The sequence below is a fragment of the Lynx rufus genome, unplaced genomic scaffold (genome assembly GCF_022079265.1).
Source record: "Lynx rufus isolate CCGP_SWC_20201006 ecotype Redwood Valley unplaced genomic scaffold, mLynRuf1.p SCAF_12, whole genome shotgun sequence".
Classification (NCBI taxonomy): domain Eukaryota; kingdom Metazoa; phylum Chordata; class Mammalia; order Carnivora; family Felidae; genus Lynx; species Lynx rufus.
Window position 1 is genome coordinate 64,387,456 of NW_025814826.1, and position 27,946 is coordinate 64,415,401.

The window sequence follows — 27,946 nt, forward strand, 5'->3', positions numbered from 1 at the left end:
GAAGAGGAAAGACCTTGTCCTGCGGCAAGAGATGGTGTGTTCCTTTGTCCCTCCCTCCCAGCTCTCCAGCTGCCATCGGCCCGTTATCCTCACACCTGATCCTCCTGTCCCTCAGTTCCACCACTATTTAATAAAATCAGGCTATATACATCAGTGGCTAAAAACACAGCTATGTCAAGATTGAATCTTTGCCATCTGAAACCTACCTGATGGAAGTGAAGACAGGTAGAGGTTTTAAATCCAAATGTGATCATTATTAGGGTAGATGGAAGCACAGGGAGAGGAATGGCTCACAGGGTCTTGAAAATAGCAGGTGCTGAATAAATACCCAGCTATTGCAGGGGTACATGGTGGATGATGGAAGGGAGGGAGGGACGGCTACAGGGAGGGAGAAGGGAATTCACATAGACGATAGCATGCTCAGAAAGGATTCCCTGGGGACATCTTGAGAGAAGAAAAGGCATGAGCCAGATAAAGGGGGGGGGGTGGTCCATGCAAATGCCAGAAGACAAGAATGGTCATGATCCCTGCGAGGAATCCTGGAAATTGGGAGAGCAGAGTGGAGAGAAATGGGGCTAGAAAGGCCACACGGGACCTGCCTCAGCCACGCAGTGTGGGGAGGGGTGGGAGGGGAGCAGGAGGGGGAGGCCTGCTTGACCCCAGACTTCCCTCCCACAGGTCCGTGCCAGGGACCACGAGGGCCCCGGGGGGACATGTTCAGGGCACAGCCGGGCTCGGGGGAAAAGTCTGGACTGGGCAGAACTGGCTCTGGCCTCCCTCCTTGCAGTCTGTGTGCAGCTGATGGTCACCCAAGCCCCACACGTGGTAGCCTCTCACTAGGGGTTCTTAATCGAAAGCCAGGGCCAGGGGAGGGGCGGCTGTCCAGCCCTGTGTGCTCCCCCTGGCTCCCTGCCCGACGTCTCCCATCCTAACCCAGTGGGCACCGGGCCAAGGTGCCTCCACTTTCACCCCCTGCCCGGAAAAAGCCTCAGCTCCCGGCAAGGCTGAGCTGGCTCCTTTCAGCAAGTCGGGCCAGCGTTTGCCAGCCTCACCTGATGAGAGCTCCTGGGGGCTCCCTGTCTCCCTAGGTCTGGCTTTCCAGGGAGGACGAAGGGAGGGAAGGTGTGATGGAGAAGGAGGAGGGGAGGGAGAGAAGGAGGGAGTCTGCCTGCCAGGACATGTGTACTGAAAGTATGTCCATTCCCGCGAACCTGACCGTGATTTCACATTTCTTTCCGTCTGCCTCGTCCCCTGCAAAGTCACTGACACCTCGGGGATGCTGGCCCCGAGCTGAGGGTGGATGTAGCAGGGGATGTAACTGCAGGCCGTGGGGCAAGGCCCTGGGCTACGGGCCCCGCAGAACCTCACGGGGACCTTCCCCAGCACAGTACTGCTTTTTGTCATCCTCGGGTGTTCGGTGAAGTTCTTCTGCTCAAACAGTGGAAAACGGTGTTTTGTTTTGTTGTGTTTTCATTTTTGTTGTGTCTTATCAAAAAGGCCACCGGTCTACAGAAAAATGGAAGAGGTGAAGGCCTCAGGCACCAGAGGAGACCTTTAATCCAGGCTAGCGGATGGTGCTGGTGGTGTTCATGGAAACACCCTGTTTGTAAATCAGAAGCAAAGTAGATAAAACTCTCCTTATATGCTGCCTACTCTGAACCTCATTCACAAACCAGATCTGGTTTGACTACTTGCATGTGAGTGGACAGGGCACCAGCAGGAGCCAAGAAAAACCTCAGGAATACAGTTAAATCCAGGAAAACCTTAACGGGTCTGAGAGCTCCCGTCCTCATGAGCTGGAACATCAACACACAAGAGTCCAAAAAACAAGAAGGGCTCCCTCAGCACCTGGGACCATCCGCCCTGGCCGACCTCGTGCATGATGGGAAATTCCCACCTCTGCCATTGCTCGTGGTGACCACCCTGCCCCGCTCAGCCCTGGGGGCTCTGGGCTGGGGGCTGAGGGTCAAATGGGGAGGGTACCTTTTCTCCAGCCGGGCAGGAGCAGTTGATGGTCTTCAAAAACCCGATTTGTTCACTGCCCACGGTGGGAGGCCGCTGGGGCGGGGGCGAAGGCTCCGTTAGCACAGTCACCTGGCACTGAAAGGAAATCCCAGTGGGTTAGAACCTGGCTCTTGCCTCTGCACAGAGCCCCGGCAGGGGTGCACGCAACGGGAGCCAGGAACCCAAGGAGCCTGCACTTGAGCGGTGGGGGTAGGTCGGGTCATGTCTGGCCTCAGGTCCTGGGCTCCTGAGGCCTTGGAGTCAGAAGGGCCTGGGCCGACCTGCTCTCAGCCGCTGGCCTCTCAGCAACTGCAGGCACTGCTAACCCCTCTGAGCCTCAGTATTACGCTCTGCAGAAAGGGGGTAAGGGTGTGTCTATCTTGATGCACAATGAGGAGGAGTCAGTGGGACAGCTCAGTGTCTGACCCCCAGCAGGTGCTTGGTAACGTCCTCTTTCCCTACCACCACCTCTACCCCTCCCACCTCTCTGCTCTCATGGACCCTTACCTGACCTCCTTCTCTTCCCTCCGTCCAGAGTCAGGCCTGTGTGACTCTAAACCCCGAGCGCTGGCGGCTTCCATCACCACGTCCAGAGCACGGGGCCCACTGAGCACCGTGCGAGGACCTCAGCCCTCAGCCCTGGGAACAGGCCCTGTCACTAAGCCCGCCCTCCAAGCAGCCTTGGGACCGGGTTTTGCTAGAGAGGTTGGAGAGAGAGAGCCCGGAAGGGGGCAGAAGTGGAGAGGTCCCAGGGGGAGGCTGACCTGCCTGGAGGGTCAGGGGGAAAAACTCTGGTCTCTCTTGAACTTCCCAGTCCTGCCTGCGAGCTGCCTCCTCCCCTCTGCCGACCAGACCAAGGTGCCTCGGTCTCCCCTGCTCTGATCACGGGTCAGTCCCTCCCACGGCCATGCTGCCAGCCTCTGTCTGTTCTCCCTGCAGCCGGGCCCCAGCACTCAGCCTGCAGCCTGAGGGCACTGACTGAGGCCAGGACCACTGCAGCCCCATTGGGGGCCTGCATGACTCCCAACCCACACCCCGGGTGCCCAGGAAACGGAGCCCTTTCAGGCCACATTCCGAAGGTGGGCACACCCCGGCCCCTGGATGCCGGTTCCTAGGCCCTGGACACCTCTGTCCCTCTGAGTTTCCTCCCCTCCTCTGCGTGCAGGAGTCTGCTCACCGGGCCTGAGGGGATGTCACAGCAAGTCTCCAATTCCGCGTGTCGGGAGTCACAGTAGATCACAATCCGCTGCAGGTCAAACTGGAAAGGATAACGAGGATGGGGGTGAGTCCCGGGGGACTTAGCAGCCCGAAGTCTCCATGGTTCCAGCAGGCCCCACCTCCTCCTCGGGGTCCCTTCTGGTCTGACCCAGGCCACCGCCCGCCCTGGGCTGAGCTCCAGGGGGAGCCTATGTGTCACCTACTTGCGCACCCTTCTAGAAGTGACAGCCCCAAGTGCAAGGAGGTTGGAGGCTGCAGGTTAGGCTCCCTGTCACACGCCACCTCCCGCCCCCCGCCACTGCCACCACGTTTATTTAGAGCTCCTTTCAGGGCACTCTCACCGCGGTCTCTGGAAGCCTCTGAAAGTACCTCACGCCCAACCCACATGGCATCTCCACGCGGCTGCGCAAGTCAACTTTGTACAGTAAATGTGCCTCCATCACCCCCTTTAACACCGCAGTCCCTCAACACAACTTACAAGGGTTTTGGTGTGCAGCATGCACACACATTTGCACCCACACACCCACACATGCACACACACACACGGACACATACACACGTCTGCACCCACACAATACACACGTGCACGCACAGATGAACACACACACGTGCACGCAGGCACACATATGCGTCTGCACACACACCCATACAACACACACGTGCAAGCATGTGCAATATGCACACATGCACACACACATCCACATGCACACACCCACACAGCACACACATGTGTGATGCACACACAACACGTGTATATGTGGACACGCACACACAGGCCCACACAGGCCCACGCATACACACGTGCACACACAGTCTGCACAGAAAGCCCGGGCCTTCTCTGGGACACTCGGGTCCCCCAGCACCTGGCTCTGCCTGCTTTTCCAGGGGTGCTTCCCCTCACTCCGCACTCACATCCCACAGCACCCGACCTCCTGGCTTCCCACATCCGTGCGTTTACACGGGGTCCCTCATCTAGGAAACTCCCTGAACACCCAGCAAACTCCTAGTCACCTCCCCAAACCACGCTGCCCTCACCTCCACAAGTGCCACCTGAATGCAGGCCCCATCGCCTGTCACTTTATGTCCCCTGCCGCGAAACGCCTTTGTGCACATGTTTCTTAGTTTACTTTTCAAAACCTGCTTCCCTGCCAGCACATAGACCCCGTGAGGCATCTCTTCTCCCCTGTCTTCTGCTGGATCCCCAACACCAGAACCGTTTCTGGCACCCGGCAGAGTCCCAGAGGCCCAGAATGAATGGTTGGAAGGATGCATGGGTGTATGCACACACATCTGTCGAGGGAACTTGAGCCGAACCAGCGAACAGAGGGATGCTTATGTTACTAAACATGGGCGCTATGTGCCCCTGGCCTTGTGCCTCCCTTTACCCTCCTCTGGCTGGCCTATGCTGCAGCTGGAGGGCCCCAGCGAACCCACCATGCGGCTGCTCAGTGCTTGGCCTCATCCTGCTGGCTCTAGAAGGTGCCCCGGGAATATAACCCCCCCACCCCACAGTTCAGTTAACAATCCCATCCGTCTGTCTGTTTTACTTCCTGCGAGACGCCAGCCCACAGAACAGGAGAAAATGACAAAACATACAGTCGTGCTTTTGAACAAAGCCCATTTTCAAGACAGGGTCCTGCTTTCTTCATTAGCAAACACATACCCAGCAGCTGGTCCGTTTGGCAAGGCTGCGAGGATAGGGCCGGGGAAGAAAGAGACAGACGCGCAGGGTCACGGTCAGAGCACAGACACCCGGGCCTGGCAGAGAGGTTCCCAGGTGGCTGAGAGGGTCTGGGAGCCAGAGGGACCCCTTTCCGGCCACCTGAAGTCCCATCATTCTCTGGCCACCCTGCTCCTGCATCTGGTCTCCTCCCTCCACCAAGCCAGGAACCTACCCGCTGACGTCCCTCTGGCCCCCACTCAACTCTCAGCTCTCTGCTCACATCGATGCTCTCAGTAACTCTGTTTGAACGACAGCCTAGGTGGTCTTCCCTGGCCCGGCTTTCCTCCAGGGTCCACCACCTGCAGCTTGGTGACCCTTCTCTGGCTGCGCCGGGGTAACCGGCTAGGGAGTGCAGGGAGCTTGAAATCTGGTTTGGGTCCCAGCCCTGCTCCTCTCGTCACAGCTGGTCAAGGCACGCCAACCCAAGCCTCTGTGTCCTCTGCTGTAGGGTGAAGGCAGTGACGCACCCTCGCGGGACTGGGCGAACCAGGTGAGGCACAGAGGCATGTGGGGGTCACAGGGAGAGCTGCAGCCGTGCTGTGGTCTCTCTGGCTGTGTCCAAGGCCCTGGACCACCCCATGCTTTTGCAAGATTGACAACAGGCTGAGGAATTTATTGATTCTCCTGCCACATACTTCATTAGGATTTGTTTTCAAGCTAGAAACCCAGCTGGAAATGGGAAATGGGTGTGGTATTCTGTTGACAAATGTCAGAGGTTCTGGGTTTCCCAGTATGGCATACAAAGTGGACACTCGGCTAATGGCGTGGTGAAAGGAGAGAAAGGGACCCGCCGAGCCCCCAGACTCCACACTGGGGGTGCAAAGAGGCCAATTAAGGGCCTAATGTGACCATCGAAGGTGAGAGTCAGGCAGGACGCACACCCAGGGTCCCAGACACCCAGTAAAGCACAGAACCCACAAGCAGACTGTGAAGCCACTTACCCACTTGGCCATTCTGGGCACGTTATTGAATCTCTCTGTGCCTGCACCTCCTTGCTAACAACGTGGGGGCGCCTGGGTGGCTCAGCCGGTAAAGCATCCGACTCTTGGTCATGATCTCAGGGTCAGGAGGCCGAGCTCCACGTCGGGCTCTGTGCTGACCGTGAGGAAACTGCTTGGGATTCTCCCTCTCCCCTTCTCTCCCTGCCCCTCCCCCACTTGCGCTCGTGCCCTGTCTCTCTCTCTCAAAATAAATAAATAAACATTTAAATATAAACGAATCAATGGGGACAATGGGGCGAATGAGCTCTCGGGGCTGCAATGTGGATGAACCCAGGGAGCACGAGGACACAGTGGGCAGGACCAGGCAAAGTGCGACTGAGGTGTCTCTGCTCCAGGCCAGCGCTTAGTGCGCAGACGCCAGGTGGGGGTGCCTGCCGGACCCCCAAACTGGCGCGATGGAAGGAGGACAAGAGCGCCAACAGGTGTGCTGGGCCCTGCAGTTCTCCCATGCTAGACGCTGACCGTGGCTTGGGGGCCTGCTCTAGAGCAGCCGGGCAGGCAGCCCTAGAGACCCAGGTGCCGACCCTGCGGAGGAGGGTGGCGGGTGCTTGTCCCCAGCACCAGCACCAGCCAGGAGACGGCTCTGGACAGGTGGAGGGTGGGAGAGGTGAATCCCTCTGGTCTCCGAGAGGGAGAATGCTCCTCATTGACCAACTCGGGAGACCGGCAGAGGCCTGAGACACAGGGAAGGGGAGGCCGGCGGGGCCTCTGGACAGGGATGGGGAAGGGCCCCCCACCCTGGCATCGCGAGCATCCCAGACAAGCTCCGCCCTCAGGGCCCAGGATCGCCCCTCCCCACCCCTACTCCGATCCCCAGCTCTCCCCCAGCTGGATGGCACCCTCACCGCATCCCCCTGCCTACATGCCCGTCAGCTTCCTTGGCCATTCCTCTTGAACCCCCCACCCTCAGCGGGAGGCACCAGGAACATCACTATCCCTGAGGAGGCCCCCAGCCGCTGGGCCTCTCACTGCTCCCTAACGGCCCACCCCTCCTTCTCCTCTACATCCACCTGCTCCCTGCAGCCCCAGGGAACATCTTCGGATGCAATGCTGAGCTGTCCCTGCCCTACCTCTGCCCTTCCCACAGGCTTCACCGACAGGCTGCTCCCAAGACCCATCCTGCCTCACCCCACACTGGCCCAGGGCTGGCAGGGACGGGGGCGGGGGGGCTTAAGCAAACCAGCTACTGTCTCTGAGCTGGACTCTTCACCTGTAGCACAGGAGCAATGCCCCCTCCGTGGCGTGTGGGGAGGGTTAAAGGGGTTGTGCTTGTGACAATAACACACACTCTGACGGGGACTGGCATGACCGTACTTGTATCATGCACACGCCACAGCTCTGTCTTCGCCAGGCCCCGACGCCCATGGTCTTAGCCAAGGCGTGGTTTGCAGGTGGGCACTGAAGACGGGCTGTCTGAGCAGAAATCCCAACTCGGAGGGCAGGACCACTCGAGGGGACTGGAGGTGGACACACGCGGGCACGGCTCGTGGGTGCCGCCTGCCTCCCTCCGCCCCGTCTCTCCTCTGCCCTACTCCCTCTGGCCAGCCTTCTCTGGCCTTCGTTTTAAGGAATCTGTACATACTGGCAATGTCCACAATCTCTTCTTCAGCTAACAATGCAAGTTGTAAGAGACTTTCTAACATTGTTTATGGTACTTTTTTTGGCCATAACACCATTTCTTGAATCTTGAGGTGTTCAAAATTACTCAATTTTTTAGCTTATGGTTTGTGCTTGACAGATCAGGAAACAATATTCACAACGTATAATAAATATGCAATTCATATTCAGAATATATATGTATTATCTAGAAGTCGTTAGAAAAAAAAACCACACAGCATAATCATAAAAACAGGCAAATGCTACGGGCATCCCCAGTCACCGAGGGGATGTCAAGTGGGCAATCAAATACACAGGATGGCTGTTTGCAGCAGAAGCAGGGAAATACAGGTGGAAAAGACAAAAAAATACCATCATATGCCCATCAGAATGACAAAACAAAAAACATTTAAAAATAAAATACATCAGGGCATCTGCTTGGCTCAGTAGGTGGCTGGCTTAGTCTTGATCTCGGGGTTGTGGGTTCAAGCCCCACGTTGCACGTAGAGATTGTTTAAAAATAAAATCTTTTAAAAAATAAAATATATTCAATATACCAGTGAGGACTTAAGAAAATAGGACTGCTGTACATCGGTGGTAGGCATATAAATGTTCAGGCACTTTGTTGAGAAATTTACATTATGTGCAAAAGTCAAAAATGGTTTACCTTACAACCTAATCACTGATCGCAAGGGCACATGCCCCAGTGGAACCCTATCAGCTGGTCTACAGCTCAAACTCGACGGGCAGGTGTGCTCCTCATGAGGAAAGTGTCCTTGGACACATGGCACCATGTTCAAGACCCAAGGCTTGCTGATTAGGACGGGGAAACATCAGTAACTAAACACAACGTGTAATAAAGTATATCGAAGCAGCTAGAAGAAAGAAGAAAAGCTTTGACCCATCCTCTTAGGAAGAAAAGCAAAAAGCAATTTTAGGATTGCCTAAATTTAGGATTTAGGATAACCACGGATCGTTTGCAGAAACTCCAAAGAACTGAGCTCACCTCCAACAACACCATCTTTGATAACAGACACGCGTGAGAGCATAAGAAAGGATAAGAGGTGGTTTTGGAGAGAGCTATCCCAAATCGTGATCTGATTACTCCTTGGGAGGCGGATGCTCCTGCTGTAGCAGGTAAGGCTGCCTGGGCTCGAAGGGATCGCACGCAGGGAGTGCCAGCACCCTGCGCATGTGCATCTCAGGGCCGTGCACTTACGGTGCCCGCGTCTGTGTGCACGGAGGTGCAGAGGCAGCTCCGGAGGAAAGAAATACAAATTAAGGGAAAAAGAAAAAGAGAGGAGAGAAAAGGGGGCAGGAAGAGCAGGAAGAAAGAACACTGATGGAAGGACACGGGAGGACACTGGTACCATTACCGAGTTATCACTGGTTGTCATCCCCGGGCAGTGCACGGAGGACAATTTTTTTTTTTTTTTTTTTTACTTATTTTGCATATACTGTGTTTTCCAGATTTTCTACAATCAGACAAGAAAGCAAAAAAAAAAAAAAAAAAAAAAAGCCTCTAGTTAAATACACAGGGGAGTTTAGAATTCTCCGTACCTACTACCTACAGATACATATGCAGACAGACGTCCCCATTGCTGGGCACAGTGCCTGGTACACAGCACGTGCTCAATATACATGTGAAAAATGACCAGCTGAATGAACAACTGAATGCATGAATGAATGAAGGGGACCCTGGGTCCCAACACGGTTTCTGAGGTGGGGTCCTCCCTCCTACAGCAGTCCAAGGTGATGTCTTGACAAATGAAACGGACAAGTCTGGGGGAGGCGAGGGCACTTGACTCCCAAGGCTTCCCTCCCCTGGTGACCCCAGGACCTTGGGCGCAGGAGCCTCCCCCCTCCCCGCGTCCCGGTACTCACGTCGATGGGCACGCTGTCATACAGGCGCTTGCCGATCACGGTCTTGCCCTGGATGTCGATGTTCTCCCGCTCCTCAATGGGCAGCGTCTGCACCAGCACACAGTCGATGTACAGGGAGACGTTCTGGGCCTGGATGCTCAGGGCGATCTTGTGCCAGTCCCGGTCAAAGAGGTCACTGACCCGGGGGCCTTGGAACACCACCCTCACGGCGTCCTTCATGGCGCCCACGGCATCGTACTCCACTGCCTTGTTCTCGCCATCCAGCCGGATGGAGACCTGGGGAGCAGAGGACCACAGGCCCCCTGAGCTGCACGGGAGCGACCCAAGGGGAGAGAGGGCGAGGGGGGAGGGGCCTGCAGAATCCCGAGTCACGTCCTGGCCGTGACGCTCTCCGCTGGGCAACCTTGGGCAAAGCCTCGGTTCCCTCCTCAGCCCTGGTGCCAACTTGCAGGCTGTCCTAAGCCTGCACTGGGTATGCAATAATTGGGCTCCACCTGAATCCAGGGGCCACAACCCCGTGCCTGGTGGCACCATGCAGGACGAGCACTTCTGTGACTCTGCGAGACAGGTCACGCCAAAGCGCTTGAGTCCCGAGACCAGTGAGAAACCCCGGCTGGTTTCCGTAAAACCCTGGGCTGGCCAAACAGAACGTGCCCAGCCAGATGCCAGGCTGAGACCCCACACTGTCTCCCACCGTGGGGATGAAACTGAAGCCCCAGGAGGATAAAGTTCCTTAGGGGCAGGACTCACGTATCTTCACATTCACTAGAGGACACCCCACCCTTTGCAAAATGCCTGGGAAATTCTGGAAGGAAGTTTTACTTTTGTTGCTCTTTGAATGAATGAATGAATGAATGAATGAATGAATGAATGGACACTCCCTCATGCTTCCTTCCTTACACGTATTCACTGAGCACCATCTGCAACAGGCAAGCAAGGTGCTCGGTGTCAGCAATATGACAGTGCGAAACACAGACGCATGAAGGTAAGGTGGATTTCTACATGTAACGTACAGAGAGAAGAATTCACGGGGTGCCTGGGTGGCTCAGTCGGTTAACTGTCCCACTCTTGCTTTCGGTTCAGGTCACGATCTCAAGGTTCATGGGTTTGAGCCCCGCATTGGGCTCTGCGCAGACAGTGTGGAGCCTGCTTGGGATTCTCTCTCTCTCTCTCTCTCTCTCTCTCTCTCTCTCTCTCTCCCCCTCTCTCTCTGCCCCTCCCATGCTCTCTCTCTCTCTCTCTCTCAAATAGATGAATGAACTTAAAAAAAATTTAGCCTTCATTAAAAAAAAAAAGTATTCATCAGCGAGTAAAGGAATGAATATATTCTTGCCCCCGCCCCCCCTCCCCCATGGGACCAGTCTTCATGTGCCCTGATGCCCATGCTCCACGCCTCCCTACCTAGCTCCGGCACCCCAAGTCTGACCTCTAAGGACTCCCGCACCTGGGCTCCTGTGCCCTTTGGCTTCTCATCAGCGTGGCCCATGGGAAGCCCACGGCATGGAGACCTTAGGCAGGAAGACAGGGTCTGGGGCCTGATTCCCTGCGGTGTGGCTGTGTCCATCCACACACCAAGGCCACGTGAGGACTCGCTCTCCTCCATGGCTCCAGAACCCACGGCCTCCAGGAACCACCAACCTTCCCTGCCCAGGCCGCCTAGGTGCCGCTTCCTGCTGTTACTAATCCCAGGACGCACCTCAGTATCCCTTGTCGGCTTCTTTAACTCTGACCCTTAACCTCATCATCAACCTTAACCCTGGCCACTCTCTTAAAACCCTCTCCCAAAACTGGGGCTGTCGGCTGTCTGCCTACACCCGAACCGGCAAGTCACTTTTGAGCTGTGTGTCCTCGGGCAAGTGATTTAACCTCTCTGTGCCATTTCCCCGTTCATAAAATGGCACCAATGATGGCACCTGTATCACCAAGTCATTATGAGGATTAAGTGAATCAACATGGTGTATGTAAAACACTTACGCAGCGTCAACCATATTCCAGGTGCTGCTCTGAGTATTAGCCATAATGAAAAAGGGACTAAATTGAAAGGCATCACGCAGTGGAAGCCTTCTCCGACTCTCTCTCTCTCTCTCTCTCTCTCTCTCTCTCTCTCTCTCTCACACACACACACACACACACACACACACACACACACACAGAGTTGGATTCCAGCCTGCTCACGTGCTCTCCACCCGCTTGTTCCATTCACTTGTTCTCGTTCTCAGAGTGCTTGGTCAGTGTTCATTTTTCTTGCTCACCTGTTTCCTGACTGTCCTGCCCCATCCTTGTAAGCAGGCACTTTGTCTCTCTTGCCCTCTCTTCAGGGGTGAGGACAACACTCAGCACATAGTGCCACCCCCCCCCCCAAAAAAAAGGTACTGAATGAGTGAATGAGTGAATGAGAGCCCTCAGGTTAAAGGAAGGTGCCCACGCACTGCTGGGCATCAGCCACAGCTCTTGTAACACCACCCAGGTGCTCTGGTTTCTCTTTCTGGGCCCCACGTGACCTCCGGACAGTGGAGGGGGGAGATTTGGGGGGTTTTTTTGCACTGCGTGCTGTGTTGGTAAAACACAGAAAACTATGAACCCTGGCCAACAATCTAGTACACTTCTAATCCTCATACCCTAATATTTCTATTATTAAACATGGTCTTCTGTTTCTAGAAAGTGCTTTCCCATGTTTGAGTCCTGGGTCCCTGAACCACCGCGGGAGCCTCATGAGGACACGGCTTTCCCTTCAGGATGTAAATGTCTTCGGAAGACACAGAGCATGGAGTGGCGCCTGGCAGGCCAGAGTCCTGTGTCTACCAGGGCCAGCTGGGGACCTCAGGAAGGCACCTCAAGGCTCAGATCCATCAGCAAATCCTACTGGATCTGGCTTCAAAATACATCCAGGATATGATCATTTCCACCCAGTTTAGTGTTACTAGCAGTCTGGGTCAACATCATCTTTTGCTTCAATGACTACAGCAGTCTCCGAATCGGTCTTCCTGTTTTGGATCTGCCCACCTCCCAGAGCCCGGGCTCAAACAGAAGTCCCTCCACTGCTTACAAGGAACCTTGTCCCCTCCCAAAACCTCTGGAGCCTCATCTCTGATGTGCAGGGCCAGCCTCCTTCCTGTCCCTCGATCGTATCTGGAATGAGTGGATGACAAGTGAGGAGAACACCAACGTGAGTGTGGTTGGAAATACTAAATGCAGTGATGGCTAGATACAAAGATCTAGGTCTGCAGGACTAAGAGAATCATAGCATTCCGCCTACACATCCCTTCCGGCAGGCCTCTGTCCATCTTCCCTGTGTCTGGCCAGTATGTCCCCCGGGGCGAGAAGGGGCCACCCTCAGACTGCCAGGGAACCGTGCTCCGTGAAGGCTCGCTCAATGAAATCGAAATGCCAGGTGCCTCTTTGCAGATGAGCCTGAGGTCCTCCGAGGCGGGCCATCTCTGCACGGCTCTGTAGTGTCCCAGCCCATGGCTCATTCCGGAAAGAGGAGGGGGGGACGCAGACATGGCAGACAGCAATCCCACACAGCTCTGCAAATGCCATGAGGGAAGAGAACCCAGACGAGGGGGCGGGGGTTTGCCCCGCAAGGATGCATGGCGGGGGCCCAGTCCCACTGCACCAGACCCTGCGAAATTGGAGAAGGAAGACCCACGTGCCGGAGGTGGACGTGAATGAGAGACACCATGAGCTGCCTGCCCTCCAGACAACCGGCCTCTGGAGAGGAGCCTCATCTGTTCCGTCCAGCCTCCCACACTCAGGAAATCAGGGCACTCAGCCATCAGGGTCGAAAACGTTTCGCATCTCAGTCTGACCAGGGATGCTCTGGAAACATCATTTAGCAGGACTGAGGGAGACAGGAGCCATCTGGGCACAGCGGATAAGAGACAGACGCGGAGCTGGGCTCCCTGGGTTCAAATCCCTCTTTTCCTTCAGGCAGGGGACAAACCGCACATACTCAGTCCCCTCCTGGCAAGATGGCAGCAGGCTGGGAAGAAGACCCACAGCCTCGATATACGAAGTGCCCAGGACGGTCTCTTGCCCCTACAGAGAGCAGGGGTGCATCAACGAGCCCATGCGGCATCAGAGTCCAGCCCTCACCACGGTACACGGCCCGGCCCGCAGCTCGCCGTGTGGAGCAGCGTGTCTTCTGGCCACAGCCCACGAGTGTGGCCACTGGGGTCCAGTTGAGCACGTTTCCATTTCAGCCTCAAATGAAAATACAGACCGTGTCCGCCCGCTGAAGAGGAGTACGTCTTCAAAAGGGGACAAGGGTAAATGACGAAGACGGGGACGGTCCCTGCACTGGGGATTTGGCAAGGGCACAAAACTCAGTGTCGCCTGCAACTCAAACCAGCGTGTTGTGCCAATGGCTCTGACTTTGAGACCCCGCTTCCTGACTTGGCTGCGTGCCGCTGGTGAGTCGTTCTACCTTCGAGGAGGCGGAAAGCCAAAACGCACCTGAGATGGCCAAGAATGGCACTCGGGGTTAAGAGCAGAATGGCGTAAGAAGGGAAGCGATGTAACACGACATGGTCACATAAGAGGCGTTGTTCCAGATGCACGAGAGACGTGGCTCACCCCACCTTCCCCAACCACCCATGGCAGCTGTTTCCACATGACCTTGAGGAGCAACAGGACTCAGGACGCTAAGCTTGCATGTCTCAGGCCCACACCAAGAAAGGCACAGACACAAGATCTGAACCCAGGACTAGCTGACCCTGAGCTACGTCTTCCGCTGTATCACGAGCTGTGCCGCTCTAACAGAGCCACCTCCCTGGTTCGGCTGAGCACCTGTAGGGCAGGAAGGGACGAGGTCTCCTGCCTCCCCCCACCCAGAGTGCCAGGAACGGACCTGCCCTCAGGGAAAGAAGCCACGTCTCTCTGGGGCTTCATACACCAGACTCGTGATCTCCTGGGCCCAGGATGGATGGCCCTGGAGAAAACAGGGCGGATGACACCATCCCCACGAGAAGGAAACAGAAAGCTTCTGGCCCCTGAGACACGGCCGCTCCTACCTGTGGGATCCCGTACTGGTCAATGACCTGCCAGATGTACCAGTCTTCTTTCCGAGACGTTTTCCTGAACCGGAAGGTGGTGACGAAGGCATACTCATCAGGCAAACCTTGTGTGAACACATCCCTGGAGGGGGACAGAGACGGATGACAGTGGGCTTAGCAATGAGCGTGCGGGCTGCAAGGGACCATCTCTCACGCTTCCCGAGAGCAGGTGCCCCGTGGGTCAGTACGTCCTGCCGAATGACCTCCCGAGCATCTCTAACATCCACCTTCTCACCTGTCTTTACTGCCTCCTTCGATCGGGGCCTCAAGATGAGCCTCTGTAGACCTTTGCTGTGGCCCCTTCACTGTCTCCCCAGGCCTTCAAATGTACCCCCTTGGTGCATGTAAGCCTCCCTGACTCGACCATCACCATTCGACAAAATCAATGTTAGACGCTAAGCTGCCACCCACCCACCCTTCGGGTCAAATGCAGCCAAATGTACCCGTCTTCTCCCCCTGCCTGCTCCTTCTCAGCAGGGCCCAGCTGCTTTGTCTCATGCTGCATGGTCCCCTACCCTGTACCCCCAGGATATCCTCCCGTCTCCACGGAGCAGAGCCCCAGGTCCCTGCCCAGCGTGGGGAGCCAGGCCCTCATCTGGGGGGACTTCAGCTCCCCTCAGCTCAGCCCAGAGGGTCCCGTTCCTGTCTTTGCCCTCCGCGCTCAGAATGAAAACTGTTGAGGGATGCCTGGGTGGCTCAGTCGGTAGGGTGTCTGACTTTGGCTCAGGCCATGATCTCATGGTTCGTGAGTTTGAGCCCCTTGTCGGGCTCTGTGCTGACAGTGTGGAGCCTACTTGGGATTCTCTCTCTCTCTCTCTCTCTCTCTCTGCCCCTCCCCTGCTCACTCTCTCTCTGTCTCTCTCAAAATAAATGAATACTTAAAAAAATAATGAAAAATAAAAAAGAATAAATAAAAACTTTTAAAAAAGAAAAAGAATGAAAACTGTTCGTCACAGGAGTTACAAAGGAGGTGATCTGATCATCACGTTGTAGCTGAGGGTTAACAGGGCGCAATCTGGCTGGTAGGTGGCTGGGCAGAGACCCGCATGGAGAGGGGGCCCTGTCCCCAGAGCTCTTCCCTTAACCATCCACTGGTGGCACCCTCACCCCAAAGAACCTGGCCGCATTGGGACCACGTCCTGCTCCAGGGGCAGGGCCCTGCCTGGGGACTGCAGGGCACTGACTTCTCCAATGGAGGGGGTGGAAGTCGTCTGGCCAGAAAGCCGGGAAGGGAAATGAGGAGGCGTCTGGGTTCCCGGTTCCCGGCTCGCAGACCCTCTGGGACCCCTGATTTGGCTGCAGAGTCTGTGAGCACAGACTGGTCTCCTTGTGGGAGTCTCGGTTCTCAGATCCAAGCTGGGAGGGAGCCCCCGCTGTTCAGAGTCATTCTCTGAGCCGGGATTTCACCCAGCTCACCTGCAGGCACTAGGAGCAGCCTGTCACTCAGTGTTGGGCCCCCACAGAACTGAGGGGTGAGGATGGTGACTGTCCCCACGGGGGGAAGATGGGCCTTTCTCACCTGACTGCACAGACATGGGCTTTGCTGCCACAACAGACACTGCGTTTCATCTCATTTTTCTTCTGATTTCAGTAATGAGTCAAACCATGGAACTGTTTTTTTTCAAACACACCTTTTTCTTATACTTTTGAAACAACACATATCTGTGCACGTTTGACATCTATGTACACATAGATAAATACAGATGGATCCTTGCAGATAAGCAGATCTATGTAGCACAGATCTACAAATCTGTATTTATATTTGTCTCTCTATATTTAGATAAAGAGAGAGAGACCAGGACTTTTTCTGAGGACATTTGTATAAACATAAGCACCCATACAAACATATATAGCTTATGAAAAAGGTATTATGATCAGGAGGGGGGAATGGGCATTGACAGAGAATATCTAAAGGAAACAAAAGTGGCCCAAACCAATCCCTTCCACAAGTAACACAGAAGATAACAAGATCACAATGGGAAACACAAACGCCATGGAGATGGACGACCCGACTTTGTGCCAACTTCTGCCTCATACGCACCCCAGGATGGTGGACATACGACTATCCCACTTACAGTCTCCGCCGTCACATGGCAAAAATGATGACAATAATACCTGCCTTGCTCCCCTGACCCACCGTAGTGAGAAATAAATTAGACAAGGTGTGTAAACTGCCCATTAAACATTATACATGTGAGAAAAACATTAATATTGAAAGTGACACCCCTTTTCGTTATGCACACAATTCACCTGCAAATAAAAAATTACACCTGTCTATATATTTATGCATGAATCTAAAGCTTTAAAAATTACAAGAATGCTATTCTCCCTTGAAATATCAGAGCTTCCGGGGCGCCTGGGTGGCTCAGTCGGTTGAGTGTCCGACTTTGGCTCAGGTCATGATCTCACAGCTCGTGAGTTCAACCCCCGCGTCAGGCTCTGTGCTGACAGCTCAGAGCCTGGAGCCTGCTTCTGCTCCTGTGTCTCCCTCTCGCTCTGCCCCTAACCCACTCGCATTCTGTCTCTGTCTCTCTCAAAAACAAAAAAAGTAAAAATAAACATTAATAAAAAAAGAAATATCAGAGCTTCTTTGGGTCTGATTTTGTTTCCCACGTTTTGCAACTAAAACAAACTTGGGGGACATCTGGGCAGCTCTGTTGGTTAAGTTTCCAATCCTGGTTTCTGCTCAGGTCTTGATCTCATTATTTCATGAGTTCAAGCCCCAGACCTGGCTCTGTGTGGACAGTGCGGGGCCTGCTTGGGGTTCTCTCTCTCTCTTTCTCTCTGCCCCTCCCATGCTCATGCTGTCTCTCTCTCAAAAATAAACTTAACAAGAAAAAAAAGCAACTTGGTACCATATAGAAATCCTCTCTCAGAAGGACTCAGTGTAATTGGAGCCCAGATCCACCGCTCCAGAAACGCTGCACAGATCGGCACCTGCAGCCATGATTCTGTTAGCTCCAAGGGTCTCATTGGAGACTCGCACTGTGTCTCTCTCAAAAATAAATTAACATTAAAAAAAAACAAAAGAAAACGCACACATCCAAATCCAGCTCTGTGGCCTGGTGTTCCCAGCTCACGTTTGCTGGGATCAGACCTAACGGGGCATTTTCACTAACTAGGGATGGACTGATGCATCCATCCATCCATTCCACAGATACTGAATGATCCCCTCCTCCAGGAAGAGCTCATTTTAATGCCGGCTCTGCAGCAGAGACCAGACTTAGCTCCCTCCTCAGGCTTCTTGCTGAGCAGAGAAGACAGTCTAAATGAGTAATTACACCATTAAGTAATTAGCTGCAACTTGGCCACTTTGTTTTATGCAGGAATGCAGGTTGTAATGAGACAAGATAGGGGGAGGCCTGAGGTAGTTTCGGAGGTGAGGAAAGGCATCTTTGAGAGCATCATGGTTCAGCACTGGTCTGAAGGACGAACAGGAAGTCTCAGATAGAAGGAAGAGCATGAACAAAGGCCCTGTGGTGGGTAGAAGGTGCCTAGAAGCTCCCCGAACAGAGAAAGAGGAGCCAGAAAGGAGCCAGGGGATAAGGCTGAGGCCAAAAAAGTAGGAATGGGTCACATCACACACGGGACCTTTCTTGCCCTTGGGACACTTGGGAGCAATTAAGGAACTTTAATTGCTGGATGGAGAAGGAGAGTCATGATGAAATATCACTTCTGTTTTCAGAAGATCTGTCTGCCTCAAAGTGGGCAGAATGGAACGCTGACTTTGGTATCATCATCAGCCCTTGGCCAGAGACCCAACAGGTGTCAGCCCCCGGACAAATGTGTGCTATAATCCTCTCAACAATTCTGCTGGGCAGAAACACTCACATCTGGTGAAATCAGGACACAGTTGAGGCACTGGGGTGTCCAATAACTTGTGTGAGGCCAGGCACCCAATAAACATTGAAACCGGGGTGCCAGTGGCCAAACCGACTACGTGAGGCTGGGCGGTGCTGTGCCTGACACGTACCGCAGTGGCTGGTCCAGAGGGGGCCCCACGTTACCTACGGCCATAAATGTTTGTTGTTTAACGAACTGACAGAAACACACATGCGTGCATGAATGATTAACGCCAAATCCATATGGAGAGAAGGGTACAGAAGGACCCAGGAACCGATAAAGACAACGGTGACAGATCTGCTAAGAAACAGGTTGCATTCCCAGGGCAGTGGCTGGGTCGCTTTGTCTCCGACCTCCCCAGGCGACCTCCCCAGGGCGCTGAGTAGTTTCAAGCCCCTCTCAGTGCTCAGTGTGCAACCACAGCTGCCTGGCCCCCTTCCCACGCTTTGCCGGCGTCCAGGGCAAGTCCCGAAGGAGAGGTGAGCACTCACTCTGTCCTCTGCACCACAGGGAAGGATCCCATCCGGACATAGGAACTCTGCGCTCCGTTGTCTCTCTTCCCCAGGATCTCCTTCACACGGAACAAATCCATCAGGTCAAAACCTGTCAAGGAGCAGAGCGGGGGTGAGTGGAGGGGAGGAGCATGGGAGACCAGGGAGGGGAACACCGCTCTGCAAAGGGAGCTGCCCACCCTGCCCGAGGGGAGCGGGCGTGGGATGTCAGCGGAGGGAACTGCTCAATACAATTCGGGGAGAAAACAACAACAACAACAAAGTAAGGAGACATGCGGCTTCCATTTCCAGTTGCGGGGAACATGCGGGAGAAACTGCAGACCCGAGTTTTCCAAAGAAATGGGAGGTGTCCTGGCTGCCCGACTAGGGCAGGTGTTAGGAAGCTCCCCCAGGAACACTTTGCAAAAAACACTTTGTTTTGTTCTGTTCTGTTTTGGCTCTGAGAGAGGACCTCGTGTGCCCTGGCGATGTACGTAAAGGAAAAGTCATGACCTGAGCGCTGGGGGAGCTGGGGACGCAAGGGGGTGATCAGCTTGGGCACGTGCCATGTGGACATCGGCCACTTGAACAGCACCGGCCACTTGGTCGTCAAGGGAGGGCAATGACACCCACGGCCGTAGGGCGGCCACGAGAACCGCTCACGATGGACCCACCACCAGCAGCACGTCCTTACCACGTCCCCTACACGACTGTCCCGACTCGAGTCCCACAGGCCAGGACAGCGGGTTCTCAGAGGAGCCTGAGCACAGTGCCCACACCAAGGTGACAACGTGGCCTACTGCCTCAAACTCTGTTCCTCGGGCAACGGGAAAGCTCACGCAGGTTCAGGGAAGCCAATGGAGGGCACGCGTGGGAGCACTCGTGTCTGCATCTCCAGGGCCAACACGATCCTGGGTCCGGGCGACACCTGAGCCACAAGACTTTAGGACGACTGTGGGGGATCTCCAACCTTCTAAGGTGCTGCCACGAGGTGGGGTCACAGGGCTTGTACGGTGATGATATACCCATCTTGTACCACTAAACCCTGCTGCTCCAAGCCTGGTGTAAGAAACAGCAGGGACAGGAAAGGTTTAGCACCGAATGAGAGTTAGAGTGGCAGACTTGGGCCGGTCTAGACTGTGTTCCTGACCACAGGGTCCTTGCTGTGTGACCTTAGGCAGGTTGCCTAACATCTCTGAGCACCAGTCTCATCATCTATAAAACCGGGGTTGTTTTAGAATGTACCTCCTAGGATTGTACCGAAGCTTGAATGATAAGATACAAAGCTCTTCATAGGGCATCCACCATACAGGGGCCCACAGAGTAGTTTCTGTATCGATTATTTTCCCATGATAGCCTGGCCCATAGCACAAACTCATGACGCTGGACTTCCAGCTAACTCTAGGCTGGCACGTGCCCTTTACCCTGGACAGACTATAAAGAGACAGCACCCAGCACCTGGAAGGTCAAATACTTGCGGGTTGAGCCCCACTTAGAGCTGTGTGACCTAGAGCATGCATCCTAACCTTTCTGAGCTCATTACCTTCTGTGTCTCTGCACAGTTGGGATAGTAGCAGTGTGGGGCAGTGAAGGCTCTAGAACAGGGAATATTTGGGCTCAAACCCCTACTCCCATATTTCTTCTACCTGCTCAGTCTCAGACACGTTATTCAACCTCTCTGGGCCTCAATTTCCTCATCTGCCAAATGAGGACAAGAAATGCAGTCAGTGGGTGTGGGCAGGTGCAGCAGCCATCGTCTGGCAGAGAGCCCGTGGACAACACATTCCGGCTCTAATGACAAGCAGTGATACCGCGGGAGGCCACACTGAGTTTTAAAGGAGAAAGTAAAGGGGCGCCTGGGTGGCTCAGTCGGTTAAGCGTCTGACTTCAGCTCAGGTCACGATCTCGCGGTTTGCGAGTTCGAGCCCCACATCGGGCTCAGTGCTGACAGCTCAGAGCCTGGAGCCTGCTTCCCATTCTGTGTCTCCCTCTCTCTCGGCCCCTCCCCTGCTCCCACTCTGTCTCTGTCTCTGTCTCAAAAATAAATAAACATTTAAAAAAATAAAGGAGAAAGTAGGTCAGCATATGCCTGGTGCATAGTAGGTGCTCACTAAATGTCAGGTGCCATAAACGGACTCTTCACTCTGAATGAGAAGGTAATCACTCTCCTATCCCATAGTAAGCTCTGAATAAACGCTCAGGGGTGGGGCTGGGTCACTTACCCCTCCCTGGAATCAGTTCTTTCATAGATCAAATGGGACATCTGGGGGGAATTTGATCTTCTTTTGTGTTCTCAGCACTGATTACTATATATCATCTTTTCCCAATTCTCGCCATGACCGGAAAGAGCCGTCTCCCGATCATACTGCATCATTTGCCTGCTAGAGAATTCAGAGATCCGGTTTTTCAGCACTAAAGAACCCCTCAGTTCAGCAAGGATGAGGCCGCCGGTAAGGTGGGGCTCCAAGTCAAAGCAGGGAGTGAAGCCCAGGAACAACGCGCCTCAGGCATTCAGAGTGCCTCACACAGCCCAGGGCGCACCCTGCCCCCTCGCAGACTTCCAGCTGAGTGCTATGGACTGAATGCGTCCCCCCAAAGCTCCTGTGTTGAAGCCTGACCCCCAACGTGATGGGTTTAGAAGGTGGGGGACCTGGGGGATGATGAGGCCACAAGGGTGGGGAGCCCCATGGGTGGTATCACTGCTCTTATAAAGGAGACCCTAAGACCTCCCTTGCCTTCCACCGCCCGAGGACACTGAGAAGAAAGCCATGCATAAACCAGCCGGCAGGCCCTCGCCAGATGCTACGTCTGCAGGTGCCTTGGTCTTGATTTCCCAGTTCCCAGAACCAGAAGATACAAAGTCCTGTTGCTTATATGCCACACAGTCCGTGGTGTTTTTGTTCTCCTGGCCCAAAGGGACTAAGACGCTTGGGTGGCTTTGAAGAAGTTGTCAGATCGTCTGAGTCTGTTTCCTTAACTGGGAAAGTGGAGTGAGTAATCCCTCGCAAGGCTGTCGTGGCATTTCGGTGAGGTGAGCCGACAGAGTGCCCCCAGGGAAGCTGCCGCTTGGGAGTTGCTCGGTCAGTGTCAGCAGCCCTTGCTGGGGACCAGGAAGGGAACCTTTTGACTCACGTCCTCTGTGAAATCCCCAGGAGCCTCACAGCCTGGCGAGAGCTCTGCCACTTTTCCTGGAGCCCCACGACCGCCACCTGGTCGTAGAGGACCAGGCATGTGGCGGGGAGCAGCCCCTCTCCCGCAGGGGGCAGGTCAGGGCAGCAGATGTTGGGAGACACCTGCTGAATGAATATGGAGAGAAGCCCCCTTCTCTCACCCCCCGCCCTGCACTTCCGCGGGCCCGGCCACGGCCTCCTTAGCAGGGGCTGGGCACTGCTGTTCCAGAATTGCCTGGGGACAGAAGGCATCGGGTCCCTGCTGCTCTGGGCTCTGCACCGCAGAGGGCCCGGGGGGCCCAGCTGGGAGCAGCTGGCAGAACTGACCACCCCTGTGCAAGGCCCTCTGAAGACGCAAACGTCTGCCGCACGTGCTGGGGCCCTGTACCCGGACGTGCCCCAGAGGCTGGGAAGCCCCGGGCAGCGGGAGCGGCTGGGGGCCCGCCTGGGGACGGGGTGACTGGCCAAGAAGGCCCTGCAGGTTCCATGGACTAGACACCAAATGGTAAAGAGCACAGAGCCCGTCTGGGCCCCAGCAAGGCAGAACAAGCAGAGGAGGTTTTGGGGACAGTCCGTCCTGGGTCCGAAAGCTGGTGCAGCACTGGCCACGCGCACAGTCTGCGTCCTCGTGTCTCCTCTGCCACCAAGGTGGGGATAACGGCCCGCCCCGCAGGCCGCCACCTCGAAGATCTCGCACATTCCTGCAGGCAGGGCCGTGCTCAGCAGGTGCCTGTACCTGGCACGCCCAGAGGCCCGGCGCCGGTGGGTCCGTGAGGGCTCTCTCATTTGTGAAACTCTCTGATTGTCCTGCCTGCCTGGGGCGGTCCCTGCAGGGAGGTGATGGGGTTGGAGGGGTCAGGTTGTTGCTCAAGAGAAGCTGCCCCCAGTTAAGGGAAGGAAAGTGGGAGAGGGAGAGCATCTCAGTCAGACACATCGGACCCCATCCCTGCCCTTAGACTCTGCGGCTCCACAACGGGGGTGCAGGTACTAAGCCCCTCACAGCTCTCTGCCTCATCCGGGTGGGGCGGACGGCCACCACTCGGCAGGCGTCTGGCCCCTGGAGGCTCCCACGGAGCAGCGGCCTGTGTTCAGACAGCGTGCTGGCAATCTGGGTGACACGTGCCCAGAGACTTCCCCTCAACAGTGAGAACAGCAGAGTGGGCCTGCTCCCCTAGAGCTCTGTCAACTGTCCCTAGACACTGCCACCTTAAGCTGGGCTTCCCTTAAGCCGTTAGACGTGGGAGAATGTTTTTTTCTAGGTTTTGAAAAAGCAAACATATGCTCTCCTTTCTGGTTCCACTTTTATGGGTTTCGATGAATAAAAACAAGGAATAAAAACAAAGACTTAAACACGACGAAGCTTTGAACAACAAGCAATTAACCCGGTGGTAGCAAAAGGGCACCGAGAGAACAGAGGAATTGCCTGCAATAAAGAAAAGGCTGGGAAGGAAAATGAAAAAACGTTCCCGAGGTAAATGGACTCTGATGCGAGGCACCGCGTGATAAAGAAGCAATTGCTTAGTGCAGGAACTGCAGGGGTCCACCTCCCCCCAAATCACGGGGTCAGCTGAAACAGGTCGCATCAGCGACACCGTTAGCCATGGCCCAGCTCAACTGCGTGCACCTGCTCCACACCAGTGCCCACCGGGCTCCCCGCCCATCCTTCTAAGGTCTGCACTCAATGGACCTTTACTGGACTCCTCAGGCACGACGCTCACTCCCGGGTCTTTAGTGTGTCTGGCCAAGGCGCACAGGGCCCATCTAGGGACGCTTTCTCACCAGCTTGTGACCAATTTCATCCGGTTCATGCTTCTGCCCCTAAGGAAGCCAGGAGCTTCAGGTTTACTTATTTGCAGCACATTTTGTGGAAAGACGGAAGGATTCCCTGTTGGCTGTGCGGATCCCAATAACGAACAGGATAAATCCCAGCCTCCCCAAAATGTAGTGTCTAGAGAGCAGCAGACGCATAGATAAGCAGTGTCGGTACTGTGGGTAAATGATTAGAAGGGAGAACTACAGGGCTCGTGCAGAAACACAAGGGATATCTCTCCCTTATCCCCCTGAAGAGCAGTCAGGGAGGGCTCCCAGAGGAGGCAAAGCTCAGCCTGGATTTGAAGAACAAATAAAAGGTGGGCAGACACAGGGGGAAGAAAGGGCATCCAAGGTAACTGGATGTGTAAAGGTCAGGGGGCCCGAGTCAGCCCAGCTCCTTCCGAGAATCTTGGCTATTCCAGGATGTCAGGAGCCACGGTCACTGGCTGGGAATGGGGTAGGCGGGGGAAGACCAGGCTGGGTCTGTCGGCCACGTGGCAAAGTCTGAGTGTCCTTCTGCGGGGAACGGAGAACCACGAAGGACTTCAGAGCAAGAAACAAACACAACCCTGTTTCTATTCTGAAGGTCATTCTGGCAGTGGGGAGACAGGAAAGGGAGGCCTGGGAGATGAGACTTGCTAAGGGGGGGCAGGGGCGGGGGTAGGCCTCGGGCCAGGGTCCACTTGAGAGGTGTAGTGGGGGGTGCCTTGGTGAGGATCCGGGTGCAGGAGCTCAGGTGGGAAGAGAGAAGAATCCAGAATGCCCATGGCCACATTTCAGAGATGCTCCGAACCTAGCATGTTCTTAAGCAGCAAACAACCAATCTCTCGGGAAAGTTGTATTCCACCCGCAGTCATGAAACTCTCGGAACATTCAGTTATGAGCGCCGAGAGGGACCCTCAGAGACACTATGTGGGACGAAAGGTTAGGCGGGCAGGGAAACTGGGCCTCAGAGATGCCAGGGGTCTGGGAGCAGCAGGACCAGCCTAAGACCAAAACCGCCAACCGCCTTGCCTGCCCTCTCCCCTTCCTGGCTGTTTTGGCCTGGTAAGCCCTAAAACCTGCCAGAGTCATCTGAGGGGGTGTCTGGAACTGAGGCTTTTAGGAACCCCATTTTTTCCCAAAGGGCAAACGATTCCAATTACCCAACTGTATTTAACTGGCAGGTCTGAGACTCCTCTCTCCATAACCCCATCCAGCTTCCACATGGCGGGGCTTCCGGACAGACCCAGTCGGATCTCCGTGTGCACAGCACTGCACCAACAGGGCATGGGTGCCGCGTGTGACGGGTGCCTGCCTGGGCTACGATTCACCTCCTGGGAGCCTCGGAGCCCGCAGAGGGGGAGGGGAGATTTCAGGAAGGTTCCAACGGCTGCAGACAGAGTCTGCGGATTCCGAACAGAGTGCCCGCTTCTCTCCAGTCACCAAACAGACTGTCAGCAGGGTGCTCCTCATATACCAGAGGCTGAAGAATTTGTGCCCCGGACACACACACACACACACACACACACACACAGTGACTCTTCCCAGCAAGAATCAATTATTCTTGGGGCGCCTGGGTGGCTCAGTCGGTTAAGCATCCGACTTCGACTCAGGACATGATCTCACGGTTTGTGGGTTCAAGCCCCACATCGGGCTCTGTGCTGACAGCTCGGAGCCTGGAGCCTGCTTCGGATTCTGTGTCTCCCTCTGTCTCTCTCTCTGCCCATCCCCTGCTCACACTCTCTCTCTTTCTCTCTCAAAAATAATAAATATGCATTAAGAATTTTTTAAAAAAGCATCAGCAGAAAACACGGTTGGGCTCTTTTCCACAGAACGAAACAGGACGGCAGGCAAGCCCATCTGACTTGCAGTGACACAGGCAGATTCGCTAATTCATCTGTGACTTCTTCCTTCCTCTCTCCTTTCCTTCCTTCCCACGGTCTGCCTGCCTGAACGCACCTGTGCCTCAGTTTCCCCAACTACAAAACACAAAACAGTGCCTCTCTAGTGTATCACGAGGGTTGAACGAGAGCACGTGTGCAAAGTGCTTGACACACTGTAGAAGCTCAGTGAGCTCGATTTTCACCATTACTGTTATTAACGTCCCTCTTGTCACATCTGTTCCCTTCTAGGGACACACACACACACACACACACACACACCCCAGATCGTGAATGATTTCGGCCAGATCCTGCTGGGAGGGATTCCCTGCTCACAAAGTCAAACACGGAGAATGCAGCAGGTAGGAATCTGCCTTCAACACGGACTTCAGTGCACGGATGGGGATTGCCAAGGCAGCGAGCGGGAACACTGATGTCAAACTGCCCAGAAGCTTCGTGCCAGCCTGGGCAGAGCAAGGCAGCAATGGATATATTCCTTGCAAGGGAATGGGGTTATGAAAGCAAAGAGGAGGAGAGCCATCGTCATCTCCTGGGTTGACAGAGGGCCCTGGGAGGGACGGCTGCTCACTGAACACCAGCGGCACCCCGGGCACCAGGCACCGGGAGACTAAAGCCGTCTTCCTTCCAGAGGCGCTTGATGGGGGAGTGGGGACCGGGGACAGGGAGAAAGAGGAGTGGGGGAAGCGTGTGGCACTAAGCGGGCCACCCCGGCAGGTGACTGCAGCTGGAACCCGCTGGGAACCGCCAGGAATTGGGTCAAACATGGACCTTGGAATGAGGGGCACTAAAGCCGGGCTGTTTCTTCCCCCAAGACACTGCCTGAGGGCCGAGTCACTCTGGGACACATTTCACCTGCTGTGCGAGCAGGCAGGGCCGTCTTCTATTCTAGAAACGTCCCTCGAGCACGAACACGCAGATGCTAGCATCTCTGGTGGACGGGGCACCCTGACTCAGCAGCGTCCCAGGAGAGTGTCGCTGGGACAGCTCCTGTGAAGCGCCTGGTTCTGACCCCTCCCAGCCCCCAGCGGAGGATGCAGACCAGCTCCGGAGCCACACAAGGAGGGGGTGCCTGGCCCCCTTGCACCTGGCGGGGCTGGCGGCCTGGATGTGGAGGAAACTCCCCTGAGATCGTCACTCAGGGAGTGCTTTGCCGGATGTGGGCCACAGGGAGGAGCACACCCCACTCCCACGCTTGTGGCTCTCAGGAGGGTGGGAAGCCCACTCAGCCGTTGCCACGTCCCCTGTGCACCCCGTCAGGCGGGGACAGCCTGGGAAGGGGCGCTGCAGGGGGATTTCTGCTGCCGGGGGCACACTATCTCCTATCACCCCCTCACGGATTTAAAAACTCTGGCTCTCTCTCTCACTCCGAATGCACTGATCCCTCCATTCCTTCGCTCGCCTGGCCCATCATTCACTTACTCGCCCCCCAACTCTTTCGTTCTGATGCATTATTTAGGGGCTCCCGTAGGGTCACCACCGACTCCCAGATGGAAACGGGACGGCTGCTCACGGCTGGACGGCCCGCAGGAGGGGGCTGACGCCTGCCCAGCTTGTGTGATTCCTTCCATTAAGCTTCAGCGGAGAGGTTGGCGAGGCCAGCCCTGCGTCAAGGAGGACCGCGCTCAGGGCCAGCTCAGGGCGGCACGGCGAGCCAGCGGTCTCTCTCTTACCTGTGATTTCCTTGCTGTCGCCATTGGTGTGCTTAAATCGGTCTCCTTGCACACGGACGCTGGGGCACAGCACGTCTGAGAAAAGCAAGAGAAGACAAGAGCTGGATGAGCAAATGCCACCCACAGTCTCTGGGGAAGGTGACAGCACCTGGAGCCCCCAGCTCCCGGCATGGAGGATGGCCAGTGCCCGGGGCACACGCGGGGGCAGCGCACATGGCTGACAGGTTCACGCCCGCGTGTGCTTGTGGAGCACCTATTCTGTAAATACCGTGCCCTGTACTGGGGGTGAATCACAAACAAGGAGGGTCCCTACCCTCAAGGAACTCAGTCCCCCATTAGAGGGAGTCAGACACCAAAAGTAACATGATCAACACAGTGTAATAAGTGACAGGACGGGCGTGGTTGCTGGGGGATCTGGGACACAGGTCTGACACCTCACCAGGCTTGGGGAGGTCAGGAAAGCTCTTCTGGAAACGGTGGTTCTCGAGGCTTCCTTAACGGAACAGGTAAGACCTAGCCAGACAGACGAAAGCCCGAGAGCGGCACCAGCAGAGGGAACATTTATAAAGGCTTGAACACACACATACAGAGTCCAAG

General features: G+C 55.2%; 1 protein-coding gene across 1 annotated transcript in view; it reads right to left on the reverse strand.

Annotated features, from left to right (window-relative positions):
- The window catches only part of COL22A1 (collagen type XXII alpha 1 chain), a 260,858-nt gene that overhangs the window by 184,478 nt on the left and 48,434 nt on the right, over window positions 1–27,946 (reverse strand). The window contains exons 4-9 of the mRNA XM_047074226.1: window positions 27,350–27,424; window positions 18,815–18,926; window positions 14,439–14,562; window positions 9,427–9,702; window positions 3,182–3,262; window positions 1,984–2,100 (exon numbers count right to left, since the gene is read on the reverse strand). Of these exons, the coding sequence (XP_046930182.1) occupies window positions 1,984–2,100; window positions 3,182–3,262; window positions 9,427–9,702; window positions 14,439–14,562; window positions 18,815–18,926; window positions 27,350–27,424 (785 nt within the window). The remainder of the gene's footprint in view (window positions 1–1,983; window positions 2,101–3,181; window positions 3,263–9,426; window positions 9,703–14,438; window positions 14,563–18,814; window positions 18,927–27,349; window positions 27,425–27,946) is intronic.